Below are 27,106 nucleotides of genomic sequence, written 5' to 3'. Positions count from 1 at the left end.
ACCTCAAATGACCCCTGGTGACCCCGAAATGACCTTCCCAAAAATTTGACCCCAAATGTTGAGTGTAGCTACAAAGTTTCATGCCCATCCAACAGTTTTTATTAATTTGACCTCAGATGACCCCTGGTGACCCCGAAATGATCTTCCAAATATTTGACTCTAAATGTTGCCGGTATCCACCAAGTTTCATGTCCATCCGACAGTTTTTACTAACTTGACCTCAGATGACCTTTGGTGACCCCGAAATGACCTTCACAAAAATTGGCTATAAATGTTGATTGTACCCATCAAGTTTCATACCCATACGATAGTTTTTACTAATTTGACCTCAGATGACCCCTGGTGACCCCGAATTGATCTTCCAAAAATTTGACTCCAAATGTTGACTGTACCCACCCCAGTTTCATGCCCATACGACAGTTGTTACTTATTGCTTTTTTTGTAACTTTTTCTGATTGGGGAATATTTTTTAAAAGTGATTTCACCTCCCCAGTCCCCCCGGCTGTCATTGATTGCTTGACATTCCTTTTGATTTCTCTCAAAAACTTAGCTCATGATTAATATTGCACAGCCTAGAGTAAAACATTAAACTTGGCAACTTTCAATCAACATGATCAATGATTTCTTAAACCACTAATTTCAGTCACATTTGAATTCAATAATTATGTACATTTATTTCAACTTTTCTATTTCTGCCACCCCCCCCCTTATGAGTTATTCATTCATAACTGTGATGACCTTGGGACCGTCCAATCAGAATCAACATGATCAATCAATGCGGCGTAAGGTCATGACCTCTGTGTGGTGAAACCAAATAAACAGTCAACAATGGCGAGATTGGTCGGCACAGTCGATGTAACATCGATCAAATAAACAGTGTTCTTGAATTTCTTAAGAAGTCCTGGCCTAAAAAAACTATGTTGTTTTTCAGGAGAAAACATATTAATCTTTGATATTCTGAAGTATAAAATTGTTGGGCGAAGTGGAACATCATTTATTTAGACCAGGGAAGTATGGAAAAATACGAAAAATTGTTAATTTTGCAAAGAGGGGTAAATCCCATTGAAAATATAATTTTTCCTCAGAATCATGTCCACAATATGGTTTAATTGACTGTTTCGAACAATTAAATCTACAAAGAGCGTGATGAACAGGTGCACTTGACTTGCCAAAGAAAAATAGTGCATTCCGTCTATTTCCGTCATCTTCTCACAACTTAAATTATACAGACCAAAATAATCTCTAGCACACACAGAGAACCAAGCAAAGCGATTGATATAGCTCGTTTCTCATGACGATTTCGGACTTTTCTTTCATAAAATAACTACTTTCCGCACCTCATTTCAACCCAATATGGAGTGGAATCGATTGGAAAATAACTTTTAGAAAGTTAGAACTCAATTTTAAAAGCACATTACGCACACAGAAATAACCTTAGCATAAAAAGCACCATCGGAAGTGGCGAAAAATGAAGCAAAATACAGCGTCCACTTAGTGCGATCACGATGGCTCCGTCAAGCAAGCTTGGAGCCAAAAAACGGCAGTCCCTTGCTCAGATTGATGCGAGCGCCCTGTTAATGAGCAACCAACGATTTGACGAACAATCGGCCAATCAGATCATCGGTCTGTTGCTATGATTGTCAGACAAATGATTCAGCCAATCAGAACCCCACTTCTGTGTTTACACTCTGCACGCTTTCAAAACGTAAACAAGTGCCGTTCTTCTCTGACAAAAACTTTAGTAGGATTGCATCAGGGGCATAGCCAGCTTTCTTGGTCAGGGGGGGCAAAATAAAATTTTGGGGGCACAGACGAAAAAAATTGCAGTTGCGTCATACAATACACAGAGACTGTATGTCTTCGAGCTTCCCGAAAAAGGGCCTTATGGGGACGATGTGCGCGCGTAGCGGGAAAAAATGGTATTTTATACTATTTTAGCCCATTATCCGCTAAAAAGGGCTTTATTGTTACAATGTGCTGCGTATCACGAAAAAATTTTGTATTTTACACTATTTTGGCCCTGAATTTTTTGCTCGAAAGGGGGGCTCCTTGCCCTTTTTCTTTTCCTTTGCCCTCCTGATTTTCTTTTTCATTTTTTGTCAGAGGGGCACTTTTTCTTTCATTTTTTTGTCAGGGGGGCACTCTGCCCCCCCGCTGGCTACGCTACTGGACTGCATGTGCAGAGCTTATTTCAAAGTTTAAGTTTAAAGTCATTTCAGGATTATAATTTCCCAAACAAGGGTTAGCAGAAATAAATAGCTCATAGTCACAATAAAACAAACAATTTCACAAATAAGAATTGTTGTAAAGGTGTACCAATTAGGAGTTTTAGGGCAGATTTAGGGAAAACCAAGTGCCATATTTGTAGATACAATAAGACTTAATGCAGAAATTATCAAATGAGTATAGGGCAGCTTTGCACATAGTGCCTCCTACCACTTATCCCTCGATATGTGCACTGATATACTTAATATGTATATGCACTAGAGAAACTTAAGGCCCACTAAAATCCATTTGGCTTCTTCGAGGTAGTGATTGACATCATCCTCCAGGGGGCGCAGTATTAAATTGTGTGCAACTGTCCATTGACTCAAAAGAACTGGGGTGTTTACACATGCAATCGAATGGGCTGCATCTGCAAATGTGCAAAGTAACTGCAACAAAGTACTGATGTCACTGCCTTGAGAAAGGCAAATACACTCTAGTTGCTAATATATTATACAAAATATCAAGGGCTGAGTTACCAAATATCAATGGATTAATGGAATGTTGGACTGAACATGCAAATGATCACTGGCAAATTCTTTTTAAATCTCTCACTAGTAAATATTCTGTCAACGTGGGACTAAAAAGGAGGAGGGGCATACATTCACAAAATATGTCAAACATTTGGCCCCCAAATAAAAATAAAATAAAAATGGAGTGAGGTAAGGGGGAGCCCAAGTCTGGGGAATCCCCCTGCCACTGGTGCTACATGTACCAAGCCCTCTCAAAAGAAATATCGACTTGAAATGCATGATCTTACCGGTATTATTATGAGCAAGTGTTCTGAGTTGTGTATTAGCTTCAATCGCCATAGAACTGTTAACAAGGGCCAATGCATAGGTCACAATTGCCAAGGTGTGTGAATTCTGAGCTATCTCTGGCAACTTGCTTTCCAAAAATGTGGTGGCATCCCTCATAGCTTCAGATGTATCCTGTGGAAGAGCAGAAAAGGAAGAGAAGAAGAAACATTAATTAATTCATGGCCAATAATGTTATGCTACAGATGGCTAACACCACCTACTTGTACAATGTAGCTGGCTTATTGAACATAATTAATTGGGCTATTCCATTTAAAATCAACACCAATCTTCAAAATTTTTCTACAGACAATCTGATCCACTGTTTGTTATTAAATTTTATGTTCAACTATTTCCCTCAAGAAACTGTGAATTTACTAAATGTTGGATTTCTTTTTTGACATATGGACAACATATAGCATCATACCTACCAAAGTTACACAGTCACATTCAGAAAATGTTATGAGCACGTAAGCCGTCAGTGGAATAGGTTCAACCACGAATCCCTGTTAATTAATATAGATATTAAGACATTATTAATAAGTATTTTTAAATGGTCATATTATAAATAATAAATAAATAAATTTTGGATTTATATAGTGCCTTTTTCCTGATCTCGGAGGATTCAAAGTGCTGTAATGTCACTGCCATGGTGAATCATCACAATGAGACCACATCAACCAGGCCAGTTGCAGCCAAACATGGCACAAACATATCCGCACTATTGTAACATCTACCAATTATCTGTGCAGCTCCGGATCCTCAAATTCCATTGGGTGAAGGGAGTATATACAGTCACTCCAAGCATGCAGTCACTCCTAGAACATTTAATTTTGGATGGTATTTTTTTCCCTTCTCGATTTATATAACTCTACAAAGATTTTTGTCATTTTGATTGGCCAATTACTATTGATAAGACAACTTGGCATGTGACGTCATTGCCTGGCAGTATGCGCGCGAAGCAATTTCCATTGTTCTTTGCCCTGCAGTGTGCGTACGCATCGTAGTTTGCTAAGGGCATGTGCATTTTAAATCGCAGGCCACATTACATATAGTACAAGAAAGCCATTGAACAGTGTATCGGCTCATTCAAGCGTATCGATAGGTGAGTCCCTCGCCTATGGTGATAAACAGTGATGTCAAGTGGTCTATATATAAGAGTGCACAGTGACCACCTTGACTTACCAATAAGTGTGAGTGCATGCTTCTAAAATAAATATAGTTTAGATACTTTTATTTTGTTTTCCTGATGAACTATAAAAGAAAAGGAATTTATATAATTATGAGTTATATAAAACAAATATATTCATTCAGGGTAAAGAATATTTTCAGTGACAATTAAATTTGGATATTCCTCCTTCAAGGCAATTTCCGCTGCCTGTTCTTAAGGATTCATTCCAGCTTGACAGCTCGCTCCACTGTGTTCAATATCTGCTTCGAGGGAAAAGTCAATGTAAATTAGTGTCACTTTTGAAAAGCTCTTTTTATTCAAATTGCTATATGAAGTTGTATTGTGCCGAATGAGGAATTAAATTGCTCAGAACAAAATTTTCCATCTACCAACCACTTAAAGCCTTAATGTACGACCTTTTTTCAGAATATACCTTTATTTTTTTCAAAACCGATTTTTTGGCATATTTGTAATACTTACACATGTTCCAACTTCCATCTATGAGCAAACTGTCAAATTCGCCCTATTTGTAGTAAAAAGGGATGATTTTCAGTTGGTCCGACATATTATCATAATTTTTCAGATTATGATAATATGTCGGAACGATCATAAATCTTAATCTCCTCTGAAGTTAGTTTGGTTATGCTCCTCCACATATGTGGAGGAGCATAACCAAACTAACTGCTTGAGGAGACTAACTCTGAGGCCGCTTTTCGCCGCCGTATTCCAAAAAAGTACGAGATATTTCGAGTGATTGAGGTGAAGTTTATGATCTTGTTTCTTTGCAAATTTCCAATGTTTTTTGTGTCCAAATGTATTGGGAACTTTCATAATGATTGCATATTATCATTTTGGAAGAAAAAAAAGAAAAATCTAAAAATTTAAAAAGAATGTACATAAAGGCTTTAATTTTGTAATTGAGTGTTAGTGTTTTTAATGCGGCCCATACACGATCAAAATATTGATCAATATTGGGGACCCTAGATGCAGGAGCGGATACAAATTCCACCATTGTGCATGTTCAATGGTAAATTTTGTATCCATTATATCTATGGTTTTTGATATTGATCAATAAGATTGAATGTGTATGGGCCGCATAAGAAATGGCTTTTGTTTTAAGTGCTTGGATAATTTTGTGTGCTGTATACAACCTGTAACCTGATCAAAGCACTTTACATAGAAACTCTTACCACATAAGACACTCAAAAACTTCAAATACAAAGCAAAAAATGCACAGTAAGGTCGCCAAAGAAATACAACAGTGTTGTAGTCGAGTCCTCGTCATCCGAGTCCGAGTCCTTGGTGTCCGAGTCCAAGTCCGAGTCCTTGCCAATTTCTGATGTCCGAGTCCGAGTCCAAGTCCTATGTATCAAATTCAAGCCCCTGGGTTTTGACCAATACTTTATCATTGTAGGCCTATACTTAACATGCTTAACCAGAATTTTAGTTCTATATTATTTTCTTGTAAGTACATAATTTGCTAGTCCCACCTTGCATGCCTAGTATTGTTTTGGGGCTGTGCAATAATTATGCGGAGCCCGCGGGGAGGTGTGAAACTGTAAGAGATATGCTTATCCCATCCCGGCCTGCCCAAAATATTTGCACCCCCTTTGCACATGCCATTTTTTTGGGATCCCAATTTACAAACCTTAAATGGTTTAGATATATGTTGCGAGTGCAGCGAGCAGGCAAATTTGCATAATATGTAAGCGTTTCCGTACTGTTTTCTAAGCATTTTTAGAGCGTTTTATTTGAAAGGTGCCCCATATGTGCCAAAATTGCTTGTTCTCCCCCCTCGGCTTGCCAAAAATTGCTTCCACCCTCCCTTTCGATCGGCCAAAAAAGTTCTTGCCCATAATTTTACCTTCCCCCAATGCTCATAATTTTTGCTAAGCCCCTTAGGTAGCAAAGGGCCTACCTAATTGGAAACAGAGTATAATCACAGACTCCCCCACCCCAACTTATTAGGCTTGTGTTTTAAAGAGGCAAAAGTTGCAATATGACAATCAAAATATGACGTCACTACCAAACTTCAGGTGCCAAACGAAACGGTGTTGGATCTGCCCGATCTGGCTGTAGGCCTACGCAGTATTATTCCGGGAGTGTCACTCACATGTAAAGGTGGGCTATGTGCGGCGGTCAAGGGTCCCTTTTTCATGCTCTCTGGCAGTTCCTTGAGACCCACATTTGCATCATGCTCCAGTTCATTGAGCCTAACACTCTGAAAATTGTAGCTCTTTAGCTCAAATTTGGAAACATTTTGAATTTGTTAGCTTTAAAGCCTATAATATGGCCCAATTTTAGTTCACAGACCTCCACAAAAATGTCCCTATTTTGCCCCCAAATCAGTTTTTAGTTCCCAAAGTTCGGCGCTGCACACCCCTACCAAAATTGAACTTGTGTGCCCCAGGGTATTATTATTCATGTACATTCTACTGTCTAACCAAGCAGTCATGTCAAAACAAACGATTATGATTAAAATCCATTTAACCAATTAAAGATATAACTGAAACAAATCTTGCTTTTTGGTTGTACTTTTATTTACAAACTGAATGTATTTGCATGCAAAATTACTTAAATTAACCATGTGATTTATCTAAGTGGCAATCATTGTTTAATGAAGCATGTGATAAACATGCACCTTTTAAAACTAAGCGTATAAAGGGACATCTCCCTGAATGGGGTAGACAGTAATTTTCTTAAATTGTGTAAGGATAGAGATTATTTGTATGCCAAGGCTCATAAAACAAATGACCCTGATGATTGGGAAAAGGCTAAGTCAGTTAGAAATAGAGTTAATAATATGAAATTTTATTTGAAGAAGAAGCACTTCGAAAGGGCAATTAATGATAATGCACATGATAGTAAAAAGTTATGGAAAACACTTAAAAAAGTAATTCCAAGTAAAAATAATAAGCCAACTGTGCCTAACATTATAAGCCAAAATGGTCATGGTAATATTGCCACAGGTAAAGACACTGCTGACTCTTTTAATCAATTCTTCACCTCAGTAGGTGAAGAACTTAGCAAACAATTTGATAATGTTGATATCACCTGCCCATGTAATGATGGGAAAAGTAGTATATTTCGATGTAACCATAGTGAGAGTTTTAGATTCTCTTCTGTATCTTATGATTTTGTATAATAATCAAATATGTAATATGGATAATAATAAGTCACCAGGTTTAGATAAATTCAATGTAAAACTACTCAAATTGGCCGCACCTTATGTGTCAAAAGCACTTGCTCATATTTGTAATATTTCTTTAAACAGTTCCAAATATCCTAATGAATGGAAGAAAGCCAAAGTTACTCCAATTTTTAAATCTGGTGATAAGAATAATGTAAAAAATTACAGGCCAATATCTGTCTTACCAATTATTTCGAAGATTATAGAAAGAACTGTTCATAAACAATTATATGATTATTTTTGCAGTAGAAATATCCTTTCGGATTCTCAATCTGGTTTTAGATCCAATCATTCCATAACAACAACTTTACTTGATGTTCAAGATTATATTCTTAATAATATGGACAATGGTTTTGCAACAGGAGTTATATTTTTGGATTTAAAAAAGGCTTTTGATATGGTAAATCATGAAATTTTAATTAATAAACTTGCTGAATATGGTATTAAGGGTAATGAACTTGGTTGGTTTAAATCATACCTAAGTAATAGGGCTCAAGCTGTGCATGTTAATTCTTTTCTGTCAGATTTCAAAACTTATAATACTATTCCGCAAGGCTCAATCTTAGGTCCTCTGCTATTTATAATTTTTGTCAATTGTTTACCTGATGTTGTAACTTGTAAGACAGTAATGTATGCAGATGACACTTCTCTTACGTGTAAAGCAACAAATGCTGATGACCTAAAAATGCAACTTGAATCTAACCTAAAAACTGTAGCTAACTGGTTTAAAGCTAATAAGCTCACATTAAATACTGACAAAACTAAGTTTATGATTTTTGGAACTAATCATACGCTTAATCATTACAATGACATAACTCTCACATTTGATGACAAAATTATTGAAAGAGTTGATGTTTTCAAATATCTTGGTATTAAGTTTGATAGTAATATGTCTTGGTCATCACACATTGATTATGTATCTGGAAATGTTTCCAAGAGAATTGGTGTTGTAAAACGTGCAAAGTATTTCCTTCCTCATAAAACCTTAGTTATGCTCTCTAATGCTCTTGTAATTCCACATTTCGACTATGCCAGCAGTGTTTGGTCTAATTGTTCTGCAACCAATCAATATCAGCTTCAAGTACTTCACAACAGATTAGCTATAACAATTCTCTTTGCTGATATTAGAACACCAGTAGATGAAATGTTAAATTCTTTAAATTGGATTAGACTTTCTGATAGATGGTCTAATCACATGATTTTTCTTACCTTTAAATGTATCAAAAATATGTGCCCTGAATATTTATGTAATCAATTTGACTTTGTTCATAATGCTCATGATCACATTACAAGGAGTCATTCTTCAAACACATTGATTGTGCCTAAATATAATTCTAACAATGGTAAACGTACATTTATTGTAAGAGCTGCAAACTTATGGAACAATTTGCCATCATCATGTCGTGTAAACCTTGAAACTATGTCTTTGCATCAATTCAAGACAAGCATCATTACTACTGCTGAATTATAATCATTTATATTGTATGTATTTTTAGATTTATATCGTTCATGTACTTGAGATACATTTATTTTCTTTCACACTTATTATTGATGTTTTTGTATAAATTACTAAATATCATGTTAATTTTTGTAAATAATCTGTAAAAATGTTGTAAATATCATTGTATGAGGGCCTGCTTGGAAAGCAGTGCTTGCCACTGAAGTAGTTTAAATCCCTCAATAAAGATTTCACAAATGAAAAAATGATGTGATTATTGATCAAGCATAAGAAGAAGTTTACAATGAACGAAAATAAAAGAGCTAAAAAGACCCTATTTTGTCGGACTCGAGGAGGACTCGGAGCCGAGTTCCCGAGTCCTTGGGGTCCGAGTCCGAGTCCTTAGCTTCCGAGTCCAAGTCAGAGTCCGAGTCCTTGAAAAAAGGACTCGAGTCCGGACTTGAGTCCGAGTCCCGAGTCCTCAAACACTGAAATACAAAGCCCAAAATCCAAAATGTGAATCTTGAGAGTGCTTTTGAACCCACATTGGGGACGACCTAATGACTGTTCTAGAGTTTAGGTCCTTATACCGAGTGACCCAGACAGCTCAGCTTTTGAATTTGTTCTAATTTGTGTGTTCATTGTGATGTAGCTAAGTGAAAATCACCCCTTTATTTAACGAAAAGGGTTAACACTGCTTTTGATCAAGTTAATGGACAATGGGTTGTGTAGTTATAAGAATTGCACCAGTCGATAATAAAACTCACCATTAAATAACTATTGATTCGATAGGTAAACTCGAATGATCCATCTGCTTTCTGTATACCAGCCAACCATGACATACCTTTACAAATCACATTTTTTTCATCAACAAATGCATTCGTAACCTTTTGGGCCTCGCAGAACACCCTTAGTACAAATGCTGTCAACCTGTAACATAGGGAAAACAAGAAAAGTGTGTCTCAGTGAAAGTGTGTTAAATATAATAATATGGGCAATTCCGCCAATTCAAGCATTGTGGAATGGTGCAAAATGCCTTCGTACGAATTTCTTTTTAATGTAGCAGCCGAACATGTATTAACAGCACAAGGTGAATAGTATAATGGTAAACTATTTTTGGTAAGTGAATGATTTAGGTAGTTTCCAAACCACCCTAATTTCCTAATTTGCACATGCAAACTTCGCGTTGTGGAATGATGCGCACTGGAGCAGTATTTCTTTCACTAAAACATTTTTGGCAAACATTTTTTTTGAGTTTAGTAATCTGAGATATTAAATTTTCCACTTAATGTAAAGCTTAGGATGTAAACTAACAATTATCAGTATCCGTTTGAAAGAAATCTTGGGCATCGTCTATTTATGCCAAATTTTCTGACAGTAGGTCACATTGCGGAATGATGTTAGGAGCGTTGCGGAATGATGCTGTGTGTAAAATCCCATAGAAAATGAAAAGCAGTCCATGTTTGAAAATAAAAATAGTAATATTAATACATTTGAGTAAACTGTGTTTTATAGCTATAAATTATGTTAGCTGATAAATATCGATATTCATCCAAAAACTATTTGTTACAGATTTTTTTTATCCGATAATTTAGCACTGGAAGTGAAATTTAGCACTGAATGTTAGCCACAGAATTAACATAACAACTATCACCATCTATCAAAAAATAATCATTGCCATTTTTATTTTATCGTATATTTTTAAAAAAAATCCTTGCAATCCACGAATCCTTATCGCGTTGCGGAATGATGCAAGGGGTTTTGCAGGGGAAATGTCACTTACAATGCAGTGCTAAAACATCAATTACTATAATTTTTGCAATGCACTTTAGAATGTTTTAACCCAAAATTGTGTTTAATTGTTTTCAAACTGGTACTATTATGAATTATGCATCATTCCGCAACGTTGCAGAATGATGCAACTTTAATTGGTTGTTACCACCGCAAATTAGACTTTTTGAAAATTATTTTTGTTTCATTGGATAGGGATGGATAAATTTGCTTTGCATTCTAGTTTTAATGAAAATCAACCTTATTTTAAAATTGCAGTGCTAACAAATGATACTTTTGCATTGCGGTATGATGCTTTTAATCGTAAAATTGGTACTCAAACAATGCTGATGAAGATGCACGTTGTAAAATATGAAAATTTCTGGTGTTTATATTTTGAGTTATATATATGTGACACGATCAAGGGAAATGAGTCGGATGTCGCTAATATTGATTTTGAGATATTGACAAAGAAAGTGTTAAAATTCTTTTGTTTTATATTGTTTTCAGTGATTGAAAAATTGATGTAACTTTGCAAAGAAAAGTTGTATCAACATGGGGTTTTCAGTTTCTGAAAGCTCTCAATGTTCTCTTTAGAAACATGTGTAAAACTCATTTTCGACCAGGGTTGACATGTGACTCATTCCCCTTGATCATGTCACATATACATACTTTATATTCACATCCATAATTTGTTTCCAAAATTTGACAGTACAGAGCAGCTGCTGTGTTTTTAGTTTTGCAGTTTTTTTGCAAATTTATGTAAATTAGGATGTTTTTCCAACAATGAACACCATTTCCTAGAAAAAAATATGTTTTCAGAAAATATAGCCTTTTAGCTACAATTAACAATATGAGACCAATATCACATACTTGACATGATTTTTAAATTTTGACAATTTGGGCCAGCTTGCTTGGAATTGACCATATATTCCAAACCAATTATTTTGGTTTCGGAAATGATTTTTTTAACAGCATTTGACTGTGACCATTGTTCAAAATATTGCATAGCTTGGCATGGTTGCATTTTTCTTTGAATTATGACATGCAGTGAGCATATATCAAAGTGCAATCTAATGTTTGAAGGGGCTAAGGTATAACTTACCAAGAGTTTTCCGGATGATTTTGCGTATTATAAACTTTGAATGCTCCTTCTGGAGTTTGGTAATTTTGTGTCTGATGAGCATATCCTAGTGGAAAAATACAGTAGAAAGCAATTTGATGTTTTGAAATATATACTAAACCTCTAATTTGCATACTTCTTTAAAATGCTAAAGCCTCTTTGACCTCTAGCCCCCTTGGACCCTGCACATGAACATCAACCCGTTCCCACCCTGGTACTGTTCATGTGGTCCAAAAAGAACTTGACCCAAATTGAAAGGTTCATTTCTGGGAGTTTAGGGCAGCTATTCTCAAATGTTTTACATATTCCAAATATATGTCTTTCTTAAGGGATCTAAAATGAGCGTTTATTGTGTTTCGACAGTATTTTTTATGGGACATGAGAGCACCTCAGACCTATCGAATTGCATTCTGAATACGAAGCATGTCTTTCTGATATCAAGTAATTTTCATTTTTGAAAATCACAATATAATACAAATTTTATGACAAATTATAAAAATTTGATATTTTTCAAATTTTGATATATAACAGTCCTCGAAGTAAATTATATAAATCTAATGATATATTCTTAAAGTGTATGTAGCAGGAGGAAAAGCCGACGGTCAATTGAAAATTTTGACCTTTCATATTGAAGATATGGATTTTTTTCCCCAAAAGACCTTTTTTTTTTGGAAAAAAATCCATATCTTCAATATGAAAGGTCAAAATTTTCAATTGATCGTCGGCTTTTCATCCCACCTACATACACTTTAAGTATAAATCATCAGATTTATAAAGTTTACTTCAAGTACTGTTAAATATCAAAAATATCAATTTTAATGATTTGCCATAAAATGTGTATTAAATTGCGTAATTTCAAAAATCAAAATTATTTGATATCAGAATGACATTCTTCGTATTCAGAATGCGATTCGATATGTCTGATGTGCTCTAATGTCCCACAATAAATACTGTCCAAACGTTCAAACCCCAGCCCTTAAAGTATGTGGTGAAAAAATTATAGAAAAAGAAGCTTAAAGGAGTATTTCGTGATAATAATAATAATAATAATAATAATAATAATAATAAGCATTTGTAATGCTCCATCAATCTAGTAGAACTATTCCGAGGCGCAGACATGAAAAACAAATAAGTACAATTAAACATTAACATGTACATAAAGTACAAGTACAATTAAACATTAAAATATATACATACATCAGTTACATCAGTTATGTTTGGTATATGCTTTGCTAAATAAATAAGTCTTAAAGGGGGTACTACACCCCTGCCCAATTTTGTGCCTATTTTTGCATTTTTCTCAAAAATTATAAAGCATTGGTGACAAGTAAGATATTTATATTATAGGGGCAAGGACTACAACTACTGCACTGGAAATTTTATTTCAGCGCAGACAACAGTTGTGGAGTTACAGTCAAAAATGAGGGAAACCCAATATTTGATCAATAAATCAATAACTACTTGCCTTGAGTTGCTGAATTTTCAGTGCAGTAGTTGTAGCCCTTGCCCTATAATATACATATCTTACTTGTCACCAATGCGCTATAATTTTGAGAAAAATGCAAAAATAGGCACAAATTGGCCAGGGGTGTAGTACCCCTTAATAAGTTCTTAAAAGTCTGAAAACAATCACAGTTTCTTATATTCAGAGGTAACAAGTTCCAAAGTGTGGGTGCAACAACAGAAAAGGCTCGATCTCCAAATGTAGATGACCCGTGGAACGACAAGTAATTGTTTATCAGAAGACCGAAGTGTGCGACTCGGAGTATATGGAAGAAGAAGATTCATTAAATATGATCCTAGCATCCTTTTTTATGACATTTTTCAGTAGATATCCACGAAAAAAGCTTATTCCCAAAATTTCAGTTGATTCCGATTTTGCGTTTGCGAGTTATGCATCTGGTATACCAGAACGAAATTCAAATTTCACGATATCATTCCTAAACGAATTAATCTGCAAGAAATTTTTTGTACATAAACATTATGTAGCCAGGTTTCCAGTGATATAAAAATCTCAACTTTTTTTGAGAAAAGTGGGGGGATGATGCTGTGGATCACGAAATGCCCTTTTAAGTAACAAAATGGCAGCAGTTTTACGTCAAATTGCCCAAAATCACTTTGTCCACACGTAATTCAATGGGATGTATCCGATATGCCAACAGTATTGCATTAGGCATGCACATCGGTAAACATACTTGGCTAGTCATTCACAATTTTGCATGCATGAATGAATTACAATCTAATCCTCAGTATATAGTCATGCTAGATGAAACAATGTACCCGACACAAACATTAAATTAATATTTCAATTACACAATATCATTGGTTTTACCTGGTGCAATATTTGAATTTGACATTTTTGAATCTTGTGACTGCATGAATTTCTAGAAAGGATTTCAGGGTGTCAAGATAAGGCAATTTATAACACAAGAAATGACTTTTTGGCAGAGTATACTGAAATTTACAACACAAGAAATTACTTTTTTGGCAGAAGTATACTTAAGAACAGGGAGTTTTTTGGATGTGCTGCGTGAATTCTAATTGTTTCCAGAATGTGAGAATCCCACCCAAACTTACCATAAATCTACAGTTGACGTTGCAGTTGCATATTTTTGAAGAACATTTTCTTCAGAGTATTCGATGAAAAAGTTATTCATAAATAAATTGTGATTGTTTTGTTAATTTCATAATTCTTTGTCAATGACGGGAGTGAAGTTTGGGTACATTATTGTACCTAGCATGAATAGTGATGATATCAAAATCATGGATTGTAGTTCATTCATGCATATAAACATTTATCACTTTTGAATGGTAAGCCGAGGGTGTTTACCAATTATATGTATGCCTAACACAATGCTGATGGTAATCGGATACATCCCATTGAATGATGTGTGGACAAAGTGATTTTCGACTCTTTAAGGTTGATTTAGGTTATTTTTCTCTCACTTTTTCACTACATATTCTTAGAAAGATATATATTTAAAATATGTAACACTGTTGGGAATAGCTGTTCTAAACTCCCGAGAAATTAACCTTTCAATTTGGGTAAAGTTCTTTTTGGACCACACTGTATGAGTATCCCAGTTCACATCTCTCTGGTAGTTCTTTATGACCTCTTGGGTCAACATGCACCAGCTCTGTTAAAATACCAACAAATTTGGCATGGACCCCAAGGTTATCAAGCTTTGAGACCTTTTTCATATCATTGCAAACAATCAACCTTCCTCTTCATAGTAAATTTTCAGCTCACAATATAATTTGTGTGCATGTTTTTTAAGTTACAAAAACACTTTGTAGTATTCTCTAAGCTTCTAGTTCATACCTCTCTGGTAGTTTGTAAAGTAGTTCTTCAAGTTTTTGTTCCAAATGCATGTTTTGGGTCCATTTTGCCAAAGCATGACTAAAAATTGAATTAAGACTATTGTACTCATTTTGGTGAAGCAAAAGGATTAGATGCCATGAGTGCCCTGCAGGTGGATAATATTGCGTTAGGCATGCATATACATTGTAATTGCAATTGGTAAACACCCTCATCTTGTCATTCAAAATTTTACATGCATGAATGAATTACAATCTAAGATCTTAATCCTCACTAGTCAAGTCATGAAACAATGTACATAAACATTAAATTAATGTAACCAAAACAATTAAATTGGTTTCACTTGGTGCAATTTTTGAATTAGAAATTTTTGCATTTTGTTTTGTGACGTACTGCATGGATTTCTCGACAGGATTTCAAGGTGTCAAGATGAACCAATTTCTAACACCAGACACTTCGTCTCACATTCCACAAATGGTGTTTCAAATTGTTGTTGCATATTTTTGAAAAACATCTTTTTAAGAGTATTTGATGACAAATTTATTCAAAATTGTTTTTTGATTGTTATGCTAATTTCATAATTCTTTGTCAATGACGGGAGCCTGAAGCTCGGGTACAATATGTATCTAGCATGAATAGTGAGGATTAAAATCTTGGATTGTAATTCGATTTCATTCATGCATATAAACATTTGTCACTTTTGAATGGCAAGATTAATTCCCATCAAATTTTGATCTACCAATATGTTGGTCATGTTTCACCAAAAAATGATGGGAGCGATATATTGATTGGAAATAGTGTAAATCCATATGAAATGTCTTTCTGCTTGACATAAGACTTGATTTTGGTCGGGTAATTAACATAAAAAAAAAAAAAAACTTACCATCTTCAATATTTTGGGTTGCTTTCGTTTCAGTTTCATTTGTTACTTTACCGATGCTCTTCAGATACTTATAGATGTAGACATTTGGGGCTGTGTATATCATATTTTGTTCCCCACAACCACCAGGTAAATGAAGAAAGTCACCAGTGTTAAGGCCGGCTATAACTGTGCTGGCCACAGGACCAAGTATGCTACCTATTGTTATGGGTACATTAAATAAAGATGAATAAATTCAATAGCTTTCAATCACAGCAGCTGAAAGGAGTATCCCATCATGCATTGCAGAGTATCTGCATGCTCCATAGCAAATGTATACAAAATATAAACAAGAGCCGCTTAGATATTAAGAGCTATGGATAGTTTCACAATAGGGGTCATACTTTTTCAAACAAAAGTCTAAGCTCCCCTGATTTTAAAGTAATTAAAAGTTCAAGGGAGGGATTTTGTGTACATTTTCTATGACACATTTAGTTCTATTATGAAACCGCAAAGCATAATGGGATGTTCCCTTTAGCTGCTGTGGCTTTCAATGTAAAAACAAAAATGAATACTGACATAATGTTGATTATCGTCACCCAGCTATGATAATTGCCAAAATCATTTTTGTAATTTTGAGAACAAAGTACAAAATATGGTTCAATCACCCTAGTTATTTTTGAATATTCCCTTTCATTTGTCTCATTATCATATGTTCTTGTGCAAAGATTGGTGAATAAATATATTTGAACCATATTTTGTACTGCGTTTTCAAAATGACTCGGACAATTATCTTAGCATGCTGACATTATATTGAAATTAATGAACAAAGACTTGCTTTAGGTTGTACCTACATACCAATTTCAAGTAGTGCACTGCACATTATAGAGCAAGATTTTTTCCAACCCGATCTTGGCATGCCACCGAATAATACCAACCTGGTCCCACCCATCCCAAATAGTTTGGAGCCTCACATGTAATTAATTACATATCATTGGCTTAACGAATATCTTACCAATCAAGTTAATGTCACATTCAGCTGTGTTCGGTACTGCATCTTCTGGCATTGTTAGCGTAATAATGTCCTTCTGGATCCGTTCAGCTGCTCTAGTACGTCCTACGAGTAATTTAAAATGAAGGAAAGTTCATTAGATTTTCCTACAATAATCAAACTATCAAAGCTCAAACGTCCATCAAATACTTAGGATTGACACTTGACCAATACCTCTTTGGAGACATTATGGTTAGCTCTATAATTAACAAAGTTACTGGCAAAGTCAAATTTCTTTACAGACATGTTCAATATCTCAATCAGAATTTACGGAAAAATCTCTGCTCTGTTCTTTTACAATGCCATATAGACTATTGTTGCACATGGTATTCAGGCCTTAACAAACACTATCGACGCAAATTACAGATTATCCAAAATAAAATGGCTCGTTTCATTTTCAATTTAGATTCCATTAAGCTTTTGAAAATCCATGATAGAGTTAAACAACTCGGACTCAATCACATGTTCAATGTTTTCTATGCAATGGGTCCCACTTACTTTGATCAATTTTTCACTAAAACCACTGTCACCCACACTCACCAAACCAGATCTAGCTCACATAATTTCCATGTCCCTAGAGTCAGTGGCCTTGCTTCCAACTCCTTCTTTTATCAGGGTACCCTTGACTGGAATTCTTTACCTATTCATATCAGGTCTATCACCAACAAGAATTCTTTCAAATCCCATGTCAAAACCCATTTATCTTCAACCTCAATGAACCAGGAAATGGCTGAATATGTTTAACTTTTCTTTTGTCCCCTCTTTTGTGGCTCTGTTTTCATCTCCCTTTTGCAGGCACCTTTTCATTTTGGACCCCATTGGAAATAAGTTGGAATATTTAGCCAACTTTATGGGTTATCCTGGCTCATTGACTTGGTTGTGTGTTTCTTGTGATGATGATTGATTGCTTTAAACCTTAAATTGTCTTATCATATAATGCGAGCTTAGCGAGCAGGAAATTTTGCACAGTTGAACATGTTTAGTCCAAAACAGAAATGTTTTGTAGACTCATAACCGGAGCGATCTTACCTTTCCGATGTTGATTAAGATACTTCTTGCATCGATCCCGAGATGCGGAAAAAACCATAGTCATTTTGTCCCACATAAATGAATAAATAACAAAAAACCCCGATCCTCCGAGTGGACTCACCCATTCTGTGACGTCACACCCGATCATCATCCCTTATCCGACTTGGGATCCCCTACTCGGACCAAACTTGTAGGGGGTGGCGGGGTCGGGAATAATCAACATCGAAGGTAAGATCGCTCCGGTTATGAGTCTACAAAACATTTCTGTTTTGGACTAGACTCAGTACACCGGACGATCTTACTGTTTTCCGATGTTGATTAAGATACTTCTTGCATCAACATCTGAAAGATCAATCTAGCAAGTAACCGACGGATGGAGGTACAAGATTGGTCAGCATCTGATCAGGGATCGGGAGCGGGTAACGATGGTTTTCGCGAGGTCAGAAATTATTTTCCCCCACGGTCGGGAAAACAAAAAAGACCACGCGATCACAGACATAAACCTCCTTACTTATTAAGTTCGTTGGCTAAGAATAGAAACACTGGTTCTTTCCATGCTGAGTATTCTGTATAGTCTGAAAAACCTAGTACCCGTACACCACCGTATTATGATCGCCCGAACAATGTCCTGGTAAACCTCCCGCCCGTCTCTGATTACTAACGAACGGAAGTATATCAAGAGAAGGGCGAAGGTGGCTTCCGGGACACCGCCTGCTAGATCTCCTCAAGGGACAACCGAACGGTATGCCCAAGATAATGAGATTGCTCGTGTCGAGTGGGTCGTGGGACGCGAAACATTCGCGATCGCCCGGACTAAACCAACACCTGGACCAGGCATTGCGACAGTTGCTGGACCGAAAGGCTCTGTAAGGGTGATGAAATGCGGTCGTGAGTCCCTCGCAAGGCTTGTGTTCGGAAGAAATAGTGCTGCAGCGCCCTATCGGACACCCCAGCCTATCTTCGGCTTCAGATGAACCTTGCCCAACCCTGGGAATGGAGAGGGACGAATGTCGGTATGCACCGCGCCCGTTCGTAGTCACGAGAACAGAGCGCCGAAACAGTGTCGCTCCAGTTTTGTGAACACGGAAGCCAACTTCGAGACGCGTGCAACTCAGCACCGCCGTGCCGAAGGCAACGACAAACCGGAAAGCCATCTTGAGAGTCACGTATTTAAGCGTCGCTTTTGACGGAGGCTCAAAAGGGTGACCCTTAAAGTAATCTAAGACTGTGTTGGGATCCCTTAGGAGGATCACTTTCCTTTTCGGAGGACACTCGTTGAACATACCGTCGAGGCGTAGACTGAGGTAACCATCGGTTATGATAGTTGACCTGGCTCGAAACCTCGTGAATGGAGAGGATAGCTGACTTATAACTGGCCCCAGTGGCCCGCTGAAGTCTTGCTTGGAACTTTTCTGTCAGAAACTCCGGAACTAGCAGCACAGAGGCTCTAGCGGGAGAGCTATTTATCTCATCGCACCAAGCGTAGTATGGAGCCAGACGCTGGCTATACGTACGGAGGGTAGACTTCCGTCTAGCCCCGGCGATGAGAAAAACAGCTTCCGATGAAAAGTATCCCTCCGCTGCGCGTTCCCTAGTAAGGGCCATGCAGCTAACTGCAGGTGCTCTAGTGATAGACTGGGTACCTCCCCTCCGGGCATCCAGAGTAGATCTGGTACCTCCGGGAGTGCCTGCGGCATTGCCGCTAGCAGAATGACAATGCAGTCTTCCCACCCGATCTTGGCCACCACCCTCGTGAGTAGTGAGATCGGGGGGAATACATAGGCTGTCATCCCTCCCCAGTCTATGGACAGAGCGTCCACAGTGAATGCTTGGGGGTCCGCGACCCTTGAGCAGTACACCGGCAGTGGATAATTGCGATGAGATGCGAACAGATCTATCGAGGGGTGGTACATCCCCTTGAAGATCGTCTGAGCGACCTGCGGAGCAAGGGACCATTCTGTTGGTCCCGACACCCTTCCTCGTGACAGATTGTGTGCGAGGATGCTGGTGACGCCCGCGATGTGTATCGCTCTCATCGTAATCTGCCTGAACTTGCACCACCCTACCAGGTGCCGTGCGAGCAGGCACAATCGTGGTGGCCTTGAGTCCCCTTGTCTGTTGAGGTAGGCTACCACGGTTGTGTTGTCCGTCTGGACAACGATATGTGATCCCACGATCACCTCCTCGTAAGCGAGGAGGTTGATGTGAAACTCTGTCTCTATGGCCACCATAGGCCGAGAGACGGAGTCTCCGTGGATGTGGACCCCCAGCCCCGCTTTTGACGCTTATGGTCATCACTACGTGACATACCGGGGGTGCAGGAAAACCTGACACCCTGGGTCAAATTGGGCTGATGGGTCCACCACCAGAGTTCCTCTCGCGCGATCTCCGACAACGGAACCGCAAGGGATATTGGGTGACGATTGGGCCTGCAAGCAGGCTAGAAGGTGCAGTTGGGTAAGCCTAATGTAGAAACGGCAGTACGGTACAAGGTCTACCATACTGGCCATTAGGCCTACCACCTTCATCCATGCCACAGCGGGTACTGCCCGAGACTCGGCCAAGAGTCGGGCACACCGCACCATGTTCGTCACCCGCTCGGGTGAGGGCACCGCGATCCCCTCCGTGAGGGTGATCTGGGCCCCTACAAATAGTGGTGTCTGCGTCGGGACCATGCTGGACTTTTTGAGCTGATCAAAAAATCCAAGGTCCCGCACCCTACGGACTATCAACCCCACGAGACCCTTAGTCTCCAGCAGAGTGCGTCCGTATATGAGCCAAACGTCCAGGTAGCAACCGATGTTGACACCCCTGTGCTTCAGGTACGCTGCCACCGCTCTGACCAAGAGTGTAAACACCCTGGGAGAGGTGGACAGGCCGGGTGGCCGGTATCAAAACTGGTAATTTTGATCCTATACCTAGAAGCGCAGATACCTCCGGTCTTGAGAGGCGATTGGCATATGCAGATAGGCGTCCGAGAGATCTAGTGATGCTGTTCCCATACCCCTGATGGGGCAGGCTAGCACCGAGGCGAGAGTCTCCAACCTGAACCTCTTGGTCACCGGTCTTCCTTGGAGCCAATAGCTCCAAGATCACCCGTAGAACGGGGGGTAGACCGGGACAATCGCCCGCTTCGTGAGAAGCTGTGTGATCCCTGTCAGTAGTGCCCGACACTGGAGGCCATCTGACGGCACTACTGTGGACCTCTGAAATGTGCAGACGAATGTGGGGAGACTGGGCTACCAGTCTGTAACCCCCACTCACCACTGACCATACCCAGGCGCCCAAAGAGATGGTTTCCCACCTCTGGGCTAAAGCCATAAGCGGTCGTCCACTGGGAGATCCCCCTGTGGACAAATCCAGTGCCTGTCGGCATGGACCGTCGACCGCCGAGCCCCCAGGAATGCTCCGCCTAGCCTCCCTTGGAAGAGCGCTTGCTCTTCTTCGGGGCTTGCCAGCTGTTCCTGTGCTACCCTTGCGCCTCCCAGAAATGGGCGCTGCAGAGGTAGTGGGATCGGGTACTGTTGGTGGTGCACGGCCTGCTGGAGTCGGAGTATTCGAAACCGCATTCTCGCTAGAAGACCTGGTCTCCCTGCGCTTGTGCTTCGACTTGCTGCTCCTACCCATGGTAAGGGCAGTGTCCGACTCCTTCAGAGTGCTCCCGTTGGTAGCTTCTTTGCACGGTCCTCCACCAGAAGCGAAAAGCATCCAACGAGAAAAGGACCTTGCCTTTCCATCGCGCTGAGCGATTGGAGTGGCAGCCCCCCCCCCCCGGCGCTGAGTGGACACCCTATGGGGTAGGCCCATGGAGCTCTCGTTGAGGCTAGCTGTTAGCACCGCTAATAGGCTCACCTCGCGGAAGAGCTCAGATGTTGCCTGAGCGTCATACGCTTGACGACATCTGGGTCCCTCTCGGATCCCCTCAGGTAGGTCCCGTGCCCCCCCCGCGCTACACGCAGAGGAAGCGTGCAAGAACGTGGGCGCCATAGCTCTACTGAGCTCGACAGTCCTACGATATCTACCCTTGAGGTTTGCCGGGAATGAGAGTGCAGGCGTCCCTTGTGAGGAAGCAGCAGCTGAGCATCCTACTGAAAGGATCCCCTGGTCCTCCTCAATGGACTCCCCCTAAGGGGGCGTCTGGAGGAAGATCAGTGCTGGTGCTCCCCTCACGGGGCAGCGGGGGAAGGAGATTGTAGTGTTGTCGTCGGACTCACTACCGGACTCACCTTCCAACTCCTTTCCCTCGCCCACAGTATCCGTATCATGCTCCGATGATGACGGGGACGGGCATCTGAAAGCGGGTAAGAAGGCATAACCACCGTGTGGCTCGCCGACTACCTGCCAGCAGAAGAGGGAGTACTCCGCAAGACCCTGAGGTACCCGCCATGGCACCACTGGGTCCGCATGCTCTCGCAGCCGTCGCCCTAGCGCTAGCAGCACGGGGCCTACCCTGATCAAGATCTGGGTTAGCCCCACGCCGGCCGGCCTGGTCAACAGCTGATGGTACTGCGTGGCCATCGCTAGGCGACACTTGCCACGGTGCTAGACCGTGGAAGAAAACACCCTGCGGCGGGTACCACGGGGCATACCCAGCCGGCAGCTGACCCTGAAAGGATCCGCCACCAGGGTAACCCCATGGTAGTGCAGTACCAGCACCGCCCCCTGTTGCCACACAGACTGTGGCGACTAGGGCAGGTGCTGGCGTGGTACCGGCGCGGTACCAGCGTGGGTACCCGTGAGGGTTCCCGGCTGTGTACCGCTGTACCCTTGCCTCACTGCGTTCCCCGCAAAGGGATCAAGCTGTGAGCCTGGGTACCCGTGTTACCGGTTGTTCCTTGGCTAGAGGAAACCTGCCGTGCTAACACCGGCAGCCTGTCGTGTATACCCGCGGCCAATAACCTCGTCACGCCTATTCAGTGAATAGAGTGCACTGATCTGTGAGGACAGACCTCGTTGATCAGAGGGTAATTGAGCATAACGGGATAATAGGTCTATTGACAGCGTCAATTAACCATCCACGCAAGGCTGGTTCTCGAGAACACAGGAGGTCGGTGAAAAGACTAGCTGTTCACACTACCCTCTCAATTCTTGAGAATTGCGCCTAAGGTCGCCGTCTGTGGGGGGCCCACTAACAGCAAATATCGGTGCGTGCATAGTGGATACTACTGAAGTATGGCCATGGCCTACCTCGGTTGTTACCACAGTATGCACTGGGTTCGCTGTCCCGTGAGAGACTGCTGACCCTGTCCCGTGAGAGACTGCTGACCCAACCCCTGAATAATCGCTAGCCAGTCCCGGAGGACAGCCAGCATCTACTCTGGGGCCGGGGTATCACTCAGAGCTCCCGCCACGGGACGGCCCTGTGTGAACACCCCAGTTGGTTCTGCACTGGTTAGTACCACGGTGTTAACCATAGTTTCGCCTATGCTGAACCCTTGTACGCTCCCGCTCAACCCGTGCCCTTGTAGGCTCAGGGAATGAGAGGCGTACTGCGTGCTATGGATCAACCCAGGCAAGCCCAGGGTTCCATTGGCACACTGCGTGCTATGGATCAACCAAGGCAAGCCCAGGGTTCCATTGGCACACTGCGTGCTATGGATCAACCCAGGCAAGCCCAGGGTTCCATTGGCACACTGCGTGCTATGGATCAACCCAGGCAAGCCCAGGGTTCCATTGGCACACTGCGTGTTATGGATCAACCCAGGCAAGCCCAGGGTTCCATTGGCACGCCATGCGTTATGGATCAACCCAGGCAAGCCCAGGGTTCCATTGGCACGCTGCGCGTGCTATGGATCAACCCAGGCAAGCCCAGGGTTCCATTGGCACGCATGCGTGCTATGGATCAACCCAGGCAAGCCCAGGGTTCCATTGGCACGCTGCGTGCTATGGATCAACCCAGGCAAGCCCAGGGTTCCATTGGCACGCTGCGTGCGTTATGGATCAACCCAGGCAAGCCCAGGGTTCCATTGGCACATTGCGTGCTATGGATCAACCCAGGCAAGCCCAGGGTTCCATTGGCACACTGCGTGCTATGGATCAACCCAGGCAAGCCCAGGGTTCCATTGGCACACTGCGTGTTATGGATCAACCCAGGCAAGCCCAGGGTTCCATTGGCACGCTGCGTGCTATGGATCAACCCAGGCAAGCCCAGGGTTCCATTGGCACGCTGCGTGCTATGGATCAACCCAGGCAAGCCCAGGGTTCCATTGGCACACTGCGTGTTATGGATCAACCCAGGCAAGCCCAGGGTTCCATTGGCACACTGCGTGCTATGGATCAACCCAGGCAAGCCCAGGGTTCCATTGGCACACTGCGTGCTATGGATCAACCCAGGCAAGCCCAGGGTTCCATTGGCACACTGCGTGCTATGGACACTGCGTGTTATGGATCAACCCAGGCAAGCCCAGGGTTCCATTGGCACACTGCGTGCTATGGATCAACCCAGGCAAGCCCAGGGTTCCATTGGCACACTGCGTGTTATGGATCAACCCAGGCAAGCCCAGGGTTCCATTGGCACACTGCGTGCTATGGATCAACCCAGGCAAGCCCAGGGTTCCATTGGCACACTGCGTGCTATGGATCAACCCAGGCAAGCCCAGGGTTCCATTGGCACACTGCGTGCTATGGATCAACCCAGGCAAGCCCAGGGTTCCATTGGCACACTGCGTGCTATGGATCAAACCAGGCAAGCCCAGGGTTCCATTGGCACACTGCGTGCTATGGATCAACCCAGGCAAGCCCAGGGTTCCATTGGCACACTGCGTGCTATGGATCAACCCAGGCAAGCCCATGGTTCCATTGGCACACTGCGTGCTATGGATCAACCCAGGCAAGCCCAGGGTTCCATTGGCACACTGCGTGCTATGGATCAACCCAGGCAAGCCCAGGGTTCCATTGGCACACCGCGCGTTATGGATCAACCCAGGCAAGCCCAGGGTTCCATTGGCACACTGCGTGCTATGGATCAACCCAGGCAAGCCCAGGGTTCCATTGGCACACTGCGTGCTATGGATCAACCCAGGCAAGCCCAGGGTTCCATTGGCACACTGCGTGCTATGGATCAACCCAGGCAAGCCCAGGGTTCCATTGGCACACTGCGTGCTATGGATCAACCCAGGCAAGCCCAGGGTTCCATTGGCACGCTGCATGCTATGGATCAACCCAGGCAAGCCCAGGGTTCCATTGGCACGCTGCGTGCTATGGATCAACCCAGGCAAGCCCAGGGTTCCATTGGCACGCCTGCGTGTTATGGATCAACCCAGGCAAGCCCAGGGTTCCATTGGCACGCTGCGTGCTATGGATCAACCCAGGCAAGCCCAGGGTTCCATTGGCACACTGCGTGCTATGGATCAACCCAGGCAAGCCCAGGGTTCCATTGGCACACTGCGTGCTATGGATCAACCCAGGCAAGCCCAGGGTTCCATTGGCACGCTGCATGCTAGGGTTCGACCCAGGCAAGCCCGGGGTACCCTTGCATGCTGTCCGTCGCTGGCTACTACTGTGGCTGTTTGAGCCCGTAGATATGCCTGCAACAGACGGGTGTCCTACTGCTAAAAACCTGTGAGGATTTTCGCTAAAGGACTGGTATCCTCCTGCTACAAACCCGCTAGGGTTTTCGCCGGTGGTTACCGCTCTGCTGCCTGCTACTTTGCTCCGACGTAGAGTCAGTGCTTTCGCTGGCTGCTGAGCCTTTGGACGCGCTAGCAGTCCCCAAAGGAACCGCCTGCTTGTCCGGGGACCGGAGCCCCCTTAAGCAGACCTGCCATGACCCATAGGGGCTGTCACAGCAGAATCTACAGTATCGACCTTACCAGTGCCCTTGGTAGATGTCTTCTTCGTCTTATGGCGATGACGGAGCCTATCCAAATCGTCAAGCTGGAACTCGGAGAGTCCTAAGCAAAAGAAAGACATCTAGAAGACCGTGAGTACTCCCTGTGGGTGAAACAGAGCGGGGGTGGGTCCCACTCCGTCACCAGGGAAGGGCAAGGCCGACAGGGCCGAGGCGTAGCGAGGAGAAAAGGGAGGGGGGCACTGCCCTCCCAACATGCGACTCAAGCCCAGTAAGCAAACCTGAGCACGGAGGCTGGTCGCTAACGTTAGTGGTAAAGTAAGGACTGGCTAACTTTATTACTAAAATGTCAGACGGGTCCCTACCAAGCCCCACCGTATGAATATCTGATTAACTCGTCTTATCGGACGGTTATGAAAGACATATTAAACGATAGAGTAATCACCATAACATAGCAACAATAACCTACCGTACATGATATACAATGTGCATGTACAAAACATCTATTGTAACTTACAGGCTGCAATGGTTGTTTTACGTGGGAAACAAAATGAATGGCGCCAACGAGCGGCCATTTTGAATTGCTCGTGTGTCCCGTATACAAACGGAGGCAAGATATGTAGCTAAGTTTTGGATTGTTTTTGTCACTTTTTCGCCAGAAAATGTCGTCAAAACTATCCTCAGCCGAACAATACCGGTTTTGTTTTACCTAAGGTGTGAAACTACAACCGTTTATCTCGACATGGTCGAGAAAATAATACTCAGTGCTATGAACAATCGATAGGCACGTCTGTGTCAGTCGGAGACCAAGTTGGATAAGAGATGATGATCTGGTGTGACGTCACCAATTTGGGTGAGTCCACCGGGGGATCTGGGTTTTTTTGTTATTTATTCATTTATGTGGGACAAAATGACTATTGTTTTTTTTCCGCATCTCGGGAACGATGCAAGAAGTATCTTAATCAACATCGGAAACGGTAAGATCGTCCGGTGTACTGAGTCTCTAATGCTTACCTACACCTTTTTAGGGCGTAATATAGAAACGATGCCCAAAATATCTGTGCCAAAAATTGCTTGCCCCCCCCCTTTCGACCTGCCAAAAATTGCTTGACCCCCCTTTCGACCTGCCAAAAATGCTTGCCCCCCTTTTGGCCTGCCAAAAAATCTTTGCCCCCCTATAATTCACCCACCCCGGGGTACACATAATTATTGCACCACCCCTAACATGTGATGTGGAGTGATATGATCTTGACAGAAAACAATGCCTCCCAGCAAGTGTTACTTCCTCTTTGTTCAGAACTCAAA

General features: G+C 41.8%; 1 protein-coding gene across 1 annotated transcript in view; it reads right to left on the bottom strand.

Moving 5' to 3' along the window:
• The window catches only part of LOC140172490 (complement C3-like), a 118,132-nt gene that overhangs the window by 22,251 nt on the left and 68,775 nt on the right, over positions 1–27,106 (bottom strand). Inside the window, exons 22-27 of the mRNA XM_072195660.1 lie at positions 16,948–17,049; positions 15,957–16,151; positions 11,737–11,821; positions 9,629–9,791; positions 3,494–3,568; positions 3,026–3,197 (exon numbers count right to left, since the gene is read on the bottom strand). Coding sequence (XP_072051761.1) covers positions 3,026–3,197; positions 3,494–3,568; positions 9,629–9,791; positions 11,737–11,821; positions 15,957–16,151; positions 16,948–17,049 — 792 coding nt within the window. The remainder of the gene's footprint in view (positions 1–3,025; positions 3,198–3,493; positions 3,569–9,628; positions 9,792–11,736; positions 11,822–15,956; positions 16,152–16,947; positions 17,050–27,106) is intronic.

This window comes from Amphiura filiformis, chromosome 1, assembly GCF_039555335.1.
Source record: "Amphiura filiformis chromosome 1, Afil_fr2py, whole genome shotgun sequence".
In the NCBI taxonomy this organism is placed as follows: domain Eukaryota; kingdom Metazoa; phylum Echinodermata; class Ophiuroidea; order Amphilepidida; family Amphiuridae; genus Amphiura; species Amphiura filiformis.
Note: the sequence above shows the minus strand (reverse complement) of the source record. Positions and strands in the feature narration are given on the sequence as shown.